This window comes from Selaginella moellendorffii, unplaced genomic scaffold (assembly GCF_000143415.4).
Source record: "Selaginella moellendorffii unplaced genomic scaffold, v1.0 SELMOscaffold_320, whole genome shotgun sequence".
Taxonomy (NCBI): Eukaryota; Viridiplantae; Streptophyta; class Lycopodiopsida; order Selaginellales; family Selaginellaceae; genus Selaginella; species Selaginella moellendorffii.
Window position 1 is genome coordinate 1 of NW_003314575.1, and position 11,272 is coordinate 11,272.

Consider the following 11,272-nt stretch of genomic DNA (forward strand, 5'->3'; position numbering starts at 1 on the left):
ATGCACAAGCTCGACGATTCATCTTCATATTGGTCTCGAAGAAAATGGTGTACTGTGTCCATGTGCTTCGTTCTTGACTTGATCTTGCAATTCTTGCTTAAGGCAATGCAGCCTTGATTGTCAAAATAGATCGCTGTTGAACCTGGAAGAGAGTGTTCCAAGTCTGATAGAAGACGTTGAAGCCTGCAAGCAGCACTAGCGGCCATATACTCAGCTTTGCAACTAGAGCAAGTCACAACACTCTGTTTCTTGCTGCTCCAAGAAAGAGCTGCTTGTTGCAAGCTAAAAAAATAGCCTGTCTGTGATCTTCGTGAATCTGGGCAACCAGTCTAGTCCGAATCACAGTAGCCTTGTGAATTTTTGGCATGTAAAGTAAGCCAAAAGAAGTGGTAGCTTACCGAAAAATTCTTTTTACTGCTTGCCAATGTGTAGGGCCTGGATTGTCAAGAAACCTGCTTACCATGTTCACTGAGAAGGCAATGTCTGATCGTGTGCACACCACCGGGTACATCAAGCTTCCCACGGCACGTCGGTAAGGAGCGTTCGCCATTTTCCTCCTATCCAAATCTGTAGAAGGAGACGTATCCTTGGAAAGTCTTAAAGTCTTAAGCCAGCAACCATTGGCGTGGGTGCAGGCGCACAAGAGTCCATGGCGAATCATTGCAGGACATCTTCTTTGATGCAGAAAGCGGCAGCCATCTTGTCTGCGATCAATCTGGATGCCAAGGCAGTAACAAGCTTCACCAAGGTCCTTCAAGAGAATGTCTCCTGGGACCTTGTAGCCTCATCAAGCTCTCCATTCAGGAAAGCCATCATGACATCCATCTGGTGTGCATAGCTGCTAAAGCGAGCAAGGTGCAAATGGTAGTCAGCTTGACCACCGGGCCAAACGTCTCAGTGTAATCCACACCAGCCACTTGAGAGTAGCCTTTCGCCACCAAGCGAGCCTTGTGGCGAGAAATGGTGTGGTCTGGGTTGAGCTTGATACTAGGAATCCACATGGATTTCACTAGTTTACGCCCGGCCGGAGCTCTTTCCACCAAGGAGAAGGTGTTGTTCTTGAGAAAGGAGTTATACTCCTCATCAAAGGCTGCAACCCATTTGTCTTTGTTAGGAGAGGCAAGAGCATCGACATAGGTGCGAGAAACTTCCGGAATGTCCACTCCAGCAAGCAATGTCTCAACCAAGCCTTCAGAAATGTCTTGAACGCTCCGATACCATGTTGTGTTTGACCATTGAATGAATTTCTATCCATGAGATTTTGGTCAAACCAAAAACGCTGGCATCCGAACTGGCACTTGTGTCTGTCCGTACTTCATACGGCTTGCCACCGTAACATTGACCACGCAGATGAGACATTGATAAACGCCTCGGTGACAACCAGGCTTAGGAAGCCACTGTGACGATCAATGGGCAGACTGTGAAAGGTGAGGTTGTTTCCCTGTTTCCCAGGAAGCCTTGGGTGGCTGCTGTTGAGCTCTTCGAACCGGTAAGCTACTGCTTCAATATCCTGATTCATCCTGATCGGGTGTTTTTCTGATTCAGTTGGAACTACCTCCTAAGGTGCCTTGGTCTGCCTCGAAATGAAGAGGTGGTTTTTGTGCGGCGGGCTGGGGAAGTTGAACTCCCTGCAATCCTCAAGAAGCACTACTTACCAGATGAAGTGGCTGGCATCGTCACTGGTGTCCAAATGGGTGATGTTATCGTTGAATGGGATTCACATTCAAGGAGCATGAGGCTGAGTGGGATTGTTGTCAAGACGGAGAAAGATGGTTCTGTGGTGGGGCTGCCCGTGGATGACGCCACGCTATACTGTCTTGAGGCGGACAAGAAGAGCTGGTACCGAACAAAATACCCAGGGCGACTCTTGGCAGTGGGGAAGTATGGGTAGTTGGAATGGTATGTGGCTGGTTTACGGTGGTTTGATTGTTTAAGTGAAGAGCTGCTTTTGCTAAAGTTGTCTCTTTTCAAACTTTAAAACGCTCTAACACTACCTCGAGTCTCGATGGAAATCACAAGCACTGACATGGTACAAGAGCAAATGGATGGCGGAGATTATCTCATGAAAACCATCAACGACGACAAAACCACGTCTAGGTGATCATTGCAAATACCTTTGCTGAGTTTGTTAGACTCCCGTTATCGGCATAAGCTGCGAGCAGTGAGTTCCAGGATCCCACATTACGGTAGGCTATTGCGTCGAACGCCTGCATGGCTGCCTCAAGGTGGCAGCTTTTGGAGTAAACGGTCAAGACTGCATTGCAGGAAACCGCGAAGAACACCTGCATGGCTGCCTCGAGATGGAACTGCTGGCCGTAGGCCGAGCTCAAGGCCGACCAGGCCACCCTGTTCCAGTCAGGCATCCTGTCAAACAGGCACTTAGCATCTTCCGGATGCCCACGCTGGGCATACGCGTTAGTTACCATAGTGCTCCAGCACACGATGTCTCGCGGGAGAGGAATCAAATACTTTTTGCGCTCCTTGCAAGTCCCCAACCTCGCCAAAAGCTTCATCATTGCCGTGAAAAAAACCACGTCCATCTCTGGCATAGATTAAAAGCATGTTTGAGCCTCAGCACAATGCCCCGCTACAACATTTCCAGCTACGTTGAAACATCTCGGTAAGGCATTTACAAAAACAATTTACGAGCCTCTTGAACAATGTGTACGCTTGTAAAAGTGTATTCCAGACGCTACGTACGGACATCATATTAAACAAGGCCGTTGAAAATTAAAAATGCCCTTCTTGGGCATTTGCGAAAAGAGGAGTAGTCCACGAAACGACGTCCCTCTCCGGCATCTTTTGAAACACCACCATAGCTTCACGAAGGTTACCGAGCCGGAAATGCCCACACAGGATTGTACAATGTCCTTGTCTGTCGAAGGCATCCTGTCAAACACCTCTCTTGCTTCCCGCAAGCTCCCATTGTCATAAACATTGGGATGCTTGATGGCCTCAAAAGCCTCGCGTGCAAGCTCCAAGTTTCCAAGCTTCCCATACCTGTGAATCAGCAAGTTGGAGCGATATCTCGCCCTTGAACCGTCGAGATCGGGGCAGGAGCAGCAGGGCGATCCAGTTCTTAGAGGCAGAGCAACCATCGCCTCATCGCAAACTCTCAGCCGACCTTCTTCTCCTCTTCGAGATGTTTATACTTTTCCTGGGCACTCCATTTTTCATCGCATACATGTTCGCAAGGAGGACATAGGCGGCTGAATCTTCGTTTTGGCCACCCAAGAGAGCCTTAGCTGCGTGAGCACCATGTTCCAAATTGCTGTAGCTCGTCGATGCACCCAGCAAACATCGCCAGTCCATCACCTCCGCCTCGAATGGCATGCTCGCGATAAGCTCCTCCGCCTCCCTCAGATGCCCGGCCCTGCTCAAGAGATCGATCATACATCGGTACTGGAGCTTGTTTGCAACGATCCCATAATCGACCACCATCTCCGCGAAGCAACGCAAGCCATCCCAAACCTTTCCAGTGCGTCCACACACGAGAAGAACCAAGGTGAAGCAACGATCGTCCGGTCTCTCCTCTTCAACCTTGATCGCACCATAAAGATCCAGCGCGTTTTGAAAATGCCCGTTATGCGCATAAGCCGAAATCATGGCGTTCCAGGCAATTGGATCTTTATCTGGCATTTGATCAAATATTTTCTTGGACGCCGTGACACGACCACTTTGCCCGTAACTTGTTAGCATGGTGGTTACTGCAACCAAGCCCTGCACAGGCATTGTATCAAACAGAAACTTCGTATGTTCCAGATGCCCGCTTTGGGCATTTGCTGAGAGGATTGAGTTCCAGGAAATAACATCGCGTTCCGGCATCCAGTCAAAGATATGCCAAGCCTCATCAAGATGCCCGTTACGGGCATAGGTGCTCAGCATCGCATTCCAGCTCACATTGTTCCTCTGCGGCATCCCCTCAAAGATCACCCGCGACTCGAGGATGTGGCCGCTCTCGCCGAGCGCGGTGAGCATCGCGTTCTCGGACACGAGATTGAGCTCCGGCATCCGGTGAAAGATCCGCCTCGCCTCGTCCACCGAGCCCTCCTCGGCGTGCATCGCCAGCATGATGTTGCACGAGACGAGGTTCGACTCGGGCAGATCAAGAAAGAGCTTCTTGGCGGCGTGGGCGTGGCCGTTCTGGGCGTAGGCGCCCAGCATCGCGTTCCAGCAGGTGAGATCGCGCTCGGGCATGCGATCAAACACCGTCCTCGCGTGATGGATCATGCCGCGATGGGCGTACTCGCAGAGCACGGCCGTGGAGGAGATGAGATCCCATTCGGGCATGGCGGAGAAGAGCGCCACGGCCTCGTCCCAGTGGCCATTGTGAGCGTAGGCCCCGAGCATAGCGTTCCAGGAGACGTGATCGCGCTGCGGCATGGAATCAAACAAGCGCTTGGATTCCTCGAGCTCCCCGTTCTTGGAGGCCGACGAGAGCATCACGTTCCACGCAATCCTGTCCCTCGCCGGCATCGAGTGGAAGATCACTAGCGCTTTCTCAAGATGCCCAGCACGGGCAAACATGGCGAGCATTGCGGTCCAGGAGACAAGATCGCGCTGCGGCATCGCGTCGAACAAAGACTTGGAGTCTCGTAGCTCTCCGTGGTGCGTGCTCGCAGTCAAGACTGCGTTCCAGGAGACGAGGTTGCGATCAGGCATGGAGTAGAAGATCTCTTTGGCATTCGCAAGATGCCCGTTAGCGGCAAGTGCTGTAACCATTGTGTTCCACACGAAGAGATCGTGCTCCGGCATGCGATCAAAACACTTTCGTGCTTCGGAAAACTGCCCAGATTGACAGTACGCAGCTAGCATGGCAGTCCACGAAATAATGTTCCTCTGCGGCATAGCATCAAAGATCGTTTTCGCTTCTGCAAAGTGCCCGTGCTTGGCATATGCTGCAAAGATGGCGGTCCACGAGACATACGTCCACTCCGGCATTCTATCGAACACCTCCTTGGCCTCGCGAAGCCGAGAATTCTTCGTAAACACGCCCAGCATCGCGTTCCACGACACTGGGCACCGATCCGGCATCGCATCGAACAGCTGCTTGGCCTCTTCCACTTGCCCGGTCTTGGAGTATGCTGAGAGGATGATCACCCACGAGAAGGAGTTCCTGTCCTCGCCCATGCGCTCGAACACCTCCCGCGCCCTCCTGGTGCTGCCGAGCCGCCCATACATCTCGATCAGCTTGTTGGCCACGAAGGCATCCGCGGCGAGGAATTTGTTGCCGAGGATCTGGGCGTGGAGCTCCTCGCCCTCGCCCAGGCTCTTGCAGGATTCCATGCGCTCCAGGCATTTGGATTGATACATTCTATCATAGTAGAGATTAAGATCTTGTAGAGCAGCGGGTGAGAGAAGAAATTTTCACCTCAGCTCAGCTCAGCTCAAACAAAAAAAAACAGGGGATATAAGCTCTATCTCTCGATCGATCAATCGAGAGCTTTGGGATCGATCAGTAGTACTGCGAGGCGGTGTTGCCAGTGTAAGTTCTCCCGAATTGCCAGTCCCCGGGCGCGACATTGTAGGCGGTGACGGTCCTGCCATCGCTGGTGGTGACGCGGAAGGAGAGCGCCTGGCCATTGAGATTGCTTCCCTCCTCCCAGTTCTGGCCCCAGTTCCGGCTCATGGATCGCCAGCCGCTGCTAGATCCCTTGATCGACACGCCCACGACGTCGCCCATGCCGCCCACGTTCGTGACGAGCACCAGATTGAAGTAAGTGTGGCCATTGATCGTGAAGCGAATCCCTCCCTGCCGCTGGCACTTGACCCTGGATCGATGGAGCATTGGATCAGAATCCATCCGATCAAACCAAGATCGCTCCTGCAAGCGATCGAGGAAGAAAGTTGGTTTACCTTCGGTACTGGATCTGGGCGTGGCCGTTGGGGATCCTGGCGATGCGAGAAAATGCCGGCTGCGAGAGATCAAAGTGGGGCTTGGGCGGATCACACCAGCCGCCATTGCTCCCCGGTGGGCAGAGATTGGTGGCGGTGACGACGACGGAGGGATTTCCCGGGAGGCACGCTGGATCGCCCCAGCACCGGACTTGGTAGCAGGCTCCACACACATTGCCCCCGCGGAAGAGAGGGGTGCTTAGAGCAGTGGTGATGGTTCCATAGCCGGCGCTCAGCTGGTTTCCATAGCCGCAAGCTCCATCTGCAAAACCAGATTTTGTCGAGAGGGAGTATATAAGCTCGTGAATAAGATCAAGATCAAGGAGTGGAGAGAATTGGATCGTACTGTTTGTCCCAGATGCGTCGCTCCCACCGTAGTAAGTCGCGTGGGCTCCCCATTGCCATGATCCTTGGCTCCCGCCTCTGCCATATTTGTGGTGGCCACCCGGCTTCTTGGCATCGGCATTTGCAAGGAGTGCTGTAGAAACCAGGAAGAAGATCGAGAGAGCAGTGAGCAGCGGCTTGGAGTCCATGATCCTGTGCCTGCATCCACGAAGCACAGGACTTATAAACAACGTGATCTCGTGTAGAATCGAAGCAGCAGTTGGTCAAGATTGTACAAGATTTATGAGCTGCAAGCCCACAATATTCTCGGAGAAAGCTCCACTAGTGGAGTCACGGGAGGAGAAGAAAAAAGAGAAGAAGTCTCACCGCAAAACTGACTCCCTCGCAATCTTCCTGTGCTCGTCTGGTCGTCACACTACGAACTTGAGACTTTTTTATAACCCATGATCCACTGGAGACAATCCCACTAGTAGCAAAAACAAAAATTATGATCGCAACTTCTCGACGTGCCAGAGACCTTTAGCAATTCACGTCTCTTGGTAAATACTCTAGAAACATTGAGATGAAAAAGAAAGAGTTTTGGTTTGAATGCAGGTGTTACGCACACTTCGCTTTGAATCTTTTCTTGAATTACGCTTTCTCCCGGAAAGCTGGTGCGTTCATCATTCCAGTGTTGCAGCTCAGTTCACACACTCACTGATCTCGTGAGAAGCAAGCAAAAAGTCTAGTGCTTTGTTTCGCTAGTTGCCGGGTCACTGTTCCTTCGGTGTTCGTATTGTGGCCAACAAAAGAAGCGTTTGCTACTTGTAGTATACTTGGGCCTCAAGATATGGGGAACAATGGGGATAGATTTTGGAATCTCTGATCCAGTGCTTGGATCCCAAGTCAAGACGGTTGGTAGTTGCTGGATTGATTTATTCCGCCGCTTATAAGTTTTTGATCATGATTCGTGTCTGCCGGCGGACCCCCCTTTTGACAAACACATCGTGAAACATGGCCCCTATGTTGAGCAATTTCAAATCCTCTTTTACCTTTTTCTGGTCTTTGTACCTTTGTGATGGTAGAATTCTCGAATACAATTTGATCACAATGTTATCTGGGTCGAAAAAGATGGGCTGCAGACCTAGTGGCCACGCACCAACAGTGATCCTCTCAAGCATCTTATTTGGGGGATGGAGTAAAGAGATTCGTCTTCTGGAATGGATTTATAGTTCACTTAAGTAAAGGATATAATGATTGTTATTCATTTAGATTAAACATATATTTATAATTTATAAAGAAATTCATAACTTATAAACTTTTCTAAACACTTTCTAGTATATTTTAATTTACACTACCATCTTACATTAAACATGTTTATAATTATTGATCAGTTGGATTAATAATTAAAACTAACCAAGAATAACACTATTATTAAGAAAACTAAGTGTTGTTGCATGAAAATTATCTATATATATATGTTTTGTTCTTTCATAATGGTTCAAATTTCATTATAATTTAATTCAATGGATAAGATATATTTTACTAACCATAGCATTCATTTCCTAATCTAATAGTGCTGATTATGTAAACTGTTAAACTATTTACTAACCAGAAAAGAAGTGTAATAATGCTTATTTATAACTGATATTGCTTATATGCCTAAGCTTTTCTAAGAGCTATGGATCATTTTTTGGGATGGGCTCTTTCACTTTTATCCTAGTAGAAAAAGATTTCTTATAAGTTGTTCACTATTTTATTAATAGAGTCATGTTTTACTCTTGTGTGATAGTCTTTCAATTGAAGACTGTTTTTATGTGTCTTGGATGCATAAAATAACAAGACAATGAATACAATGAAACCATTTTCATGTCTTCTCAAAAATAGTATATATCTAAAAATATTTTAAAATTATCATCCTATATCTATATATATATATATATTACTTTTGTATTCTTTTATTTTATTTCCTATTAGAGATTCTGAAATTAGGCTTCTTGACACATTGGCTAGCTAGAAGTGCAATTAATAATTCTTGTAGCTACAATGTGTACTTAAAATTCAACCTTGAAAATATACTATGATGAATTAATAAATATTTTGTAATAGACATAATTACTATGACTTTTTTTAAATAAAAAAATTACTGAAAAATAAATTAACAAGTTAATAAGAGATAGAACACAAGAGATCAGCTGAACCCAACAGACACCCACTCCTTACAAACAAGGCCACTAGTTCTCCCTACATCATATGACACTACAACATAAGGAATGCAAGTAAAGATCTAGAGCACCCCAAGCAGCTAAAATGGGTAAGGATCAAGGATGCCAAAGACATAGAATGACACCACCAAAATTATCCAGATTGCAATTCATCAGTCTCATACTTTAAGATGGGACCATATCCATCGCTCTCATGCTTCAAGATGGGCATCCAGAAACTATCAAAACAAATAGATAGATAGATAGATAGATAGATAATTGTATGAAGATATGGAATATATTAAGAATTAAAGTATGTTTTTATATGAGTATATATGGTTTATATATGGTTTTTATATGGTTTTTGTTCTTCCATTGGATGCACAACGAGAGAGGATCAATAGTGGCGAGGATTGGAGACTGCTGAACAAGGTGTCAAAGACCGTGAAAGAATGGCTGAATACACAAAAGACATTAGCAAGCTCACAGTGACAACTAATGTAATCCTTAAAACCACACGAAATAAAGCGGAGCCCACAGTTATCCGTTAAAGAGGAAAATTCGCTTATTCCTCGGAAAACGGCGCTTGACCGGTCGTACGGCGGGTGACCGGTAACGTCGCCGTCGGCGCCGCGCTGGACATGCTTAAGCATATGCCGTTACCGGCCGTCCCGATCCGCCCAGAATATGCCCCTTTTCTTTGATGTCGTTACAGACGGCAATGTGTACCGGCGTCTGGGATAATTTTATAGGCACGTGAATTTGCCGTCACAGTGCCATCACAGGCGTTTACCGAGGCAGGCTACTATGGACCCAAATAGTCACCCCACTCCACTACCTTTATCTTCTAATAGCTCTCTCGTAGCTATAGCGTGGTGGTGATTGGAGAGGATAATTACTGTACTCAATGCACCTTTAAAGCCGCGCGCGGGCGTTGCGTTTCGCTCTCTTCCACCCCTCGTTTTCGAGGACGGTGTGGCGGATCGAGCACAGCGTCGATTATTTCAGCTATGAAACCTAAACTAGCAAAGCGAGGAAAACTTTTCGAGGATGCACCACCGTCCTTGCAAAATCTTCCGGCAAAACCAAAAATCCGCTAAGAATCCCTAAAGCCTAAGCAAAACCAGCCTATTGTATCTCGTATACGCAAGAAAGATAAGAATGGGGCTGTGTGACAAAACGATCAATCATTCTTCCGTACGTCTAGGAGCGCAGTCACCTATCCATTGGCATTTACTGCGCGCAAATGGAGGGGTATTTGTCCTGCGGCTTCCGTGCAGCGGCATCTCCGCCGTCCTGCCCCGCGCGCGCATCCGACGGCGGGGGACAACCGAGACGTTTCTTTTGCCGGTTGCAGAAATTCCATTCTTGAATCCCATCGCCATCCCTGCGCAAGAAGCCCAGTCGGGGCATTTGTCATTCATCGCGCGGTGTATGTCACGGGCTGTTTTGTTTGATTGATTGATCCACCACCTTGTTTTTTATATATATATATATCTTTCGTTTTTAAACTTCGCTACGGCGCTTCTAAAGATCTCTCATTCAAGCCATGGAGATCGACACGCAGAGATTGCGAGTGAGCGAGCGAGATAACTTACGTTGCATTCAAAGGTTTTCCCGGGCCAGGCTCTAAAACCAGAAAGAAGATCACTTTTATGATCCGCAAGGGCTTCTTTTGTGTGGGTCGAGTGCTGCGAGCGATCCATTTTGAGTGTTTAATTCGGGTTCTCTGGTAACAGGGCGGCCCAGAGAGCGCGAGAGAACAAGCAAAATGCGTAATTGTGGGCTCTGTGGCCCCTGTTTTCTTGATGCCGCTCGCTGGCATTTGCTGCCCCGAAAGGGCAAGGCTTGAATGCCGCTACAGCGACGGATTTGCATCGAAACCCAAGAACCATCCAAAACCAAAAGTAAAAAAGTAAAGGAAGAGATTTTTTACCACCTCCTCGAGAACATATTCTCGAGAAAATGCTCCAATGTGGTAAGAATCAAACGTTTGGATTGGTATCGGAATGGCCATGGTCGCTATTACGGGGGCCCAGAAAACCATACCCTCATAGTACATGGTTTTGTGTGTAATTTAACGCGATGAAAATGGAAAGCTCGGATCAGGGTCATTGTCCAAGTCAAAATCGAAAACGGTGGCGCGAACCTCTGGGAATATTCGCGCTCCTTTATCACAGCGATATAACCTAACGGTCTCCAGTCCCGTTTCACAACGAGGCAGTAAAAACACCACACCACTGCGCCGAGTTTGCGATCGAGAGAGAGAACGATCTGGCGAGCTCGGGCGAGCGCATTCGAAAACCCTCTTCCAGTGAATCGCTCGCTCATCGGATTTGGGGGCATTGAGTTTTCGGTTGGATTTTTTTTTGCTTTCTTCCCTCCTTTTGGGGACCAGTGTGTTCAGAGCGAGGAAGACGAAGGAAGGGACAGAGCAAAGCTGCGAGGAGGTGTTAAAAAAGCCTGGCCTGTGCTCTGCTGGGCAATGGTCCTGGCCGGCATGCGTGTGGCTTTCAAACCCAGCACATCAAACAGGTGATGAATGATCGATCGAAAGAGCTTTTGTCTTCCTCTTTTTTCCTCTCTTTCTTTCCCCCTTTTTTGATTCACCGATCCGTCTGACCGGACGATTTCTCTGCAACCAGGGGAATTCCTTGCAGGGATAAGCTTTTAACGAGCCCTTGATCGTCCGTTTTGGGTTGCCAGCAGTGTGTAATCCTCTCTTTCTCCCTCTCGCGCGATGGTATCCTCCTATCCTTCTTCGCATTTCTACTTCGAGCACGAAAGATCCGCGCTGCCCATCAGCAGGGCTCGCGTCGTTTGCCCCTTTTGAGCGTAAAAAAGCGATT

General features: G+C 48.1%; 3 protein-coding genes across 3 annotated transcripts; all 3 read right to left on the reverse strand.

The window, feature by feature from the left end:
• Window positions 1-2,093: 2,093 nt before the first annotated feature.
• On the reverse strand, window positions 2,094-3,098 carry LOC112343927 (pentatricopeptide repeat-containing protein At4g02750-like). Its single transcript, XM_024668031.1, has 2 exons — window positions 2,835-3,098; window positions 2,094-2,507 (listed from the first exon to the last, which is right to left on the reverse strand). Exons 1-2 carry the CDS (start codon window positions 3,096-3,098, stop codon window positions 2,094-2,096), a joined length of 678 nt encoding a protein of 225 aa, XP_024523799.1.
• Window positions 3,099-3,102: 4 nt separating this feature from the next.
• On the reverse strand, window positions 3,103-5,286 carry LOC112343928 (pentatricopeptide repeat-containing protein At4g02750-like). The gene has a single exon (XM_024668032.1). It carries the CDS (start codon window positions 5,284-5,286, stop codon window positions 3,103-3,105), a length of 2,184 nt encoding a protein of 727 aa, XP_024523800.1.
• A 24-nt stretch (window positions 5,287-5,310) lies between these two features.
• Window positions 5,311-6,639, reverse strand: LOC9641108 (expansin-A11). The gene is made up of 4 exons (XM_024668033.1): window positions 6,607-6,639; window positions 6,242-6,438; window positions 5,857-6,157; window positions 5,311-5,771 (listed from the first exon to the last, which is right to left on the reverse strand). The coding sequence occupies exons 2-4, from the start codon at window positions 6,426-6,428 to the stop codon at window positions 5,456-5,458; spliced, it is 804 nt and encodes a 267-aa protein (XP_024523801.1). The 5' UTR covers window positions 6,429-6,438; window positions 6,607-6,639; the 3' UTR covers window positions 5,311-5,455.
• Between the last annotated feature and the right edge of the window lie 4,633 nt (window positions 6,640-11,272).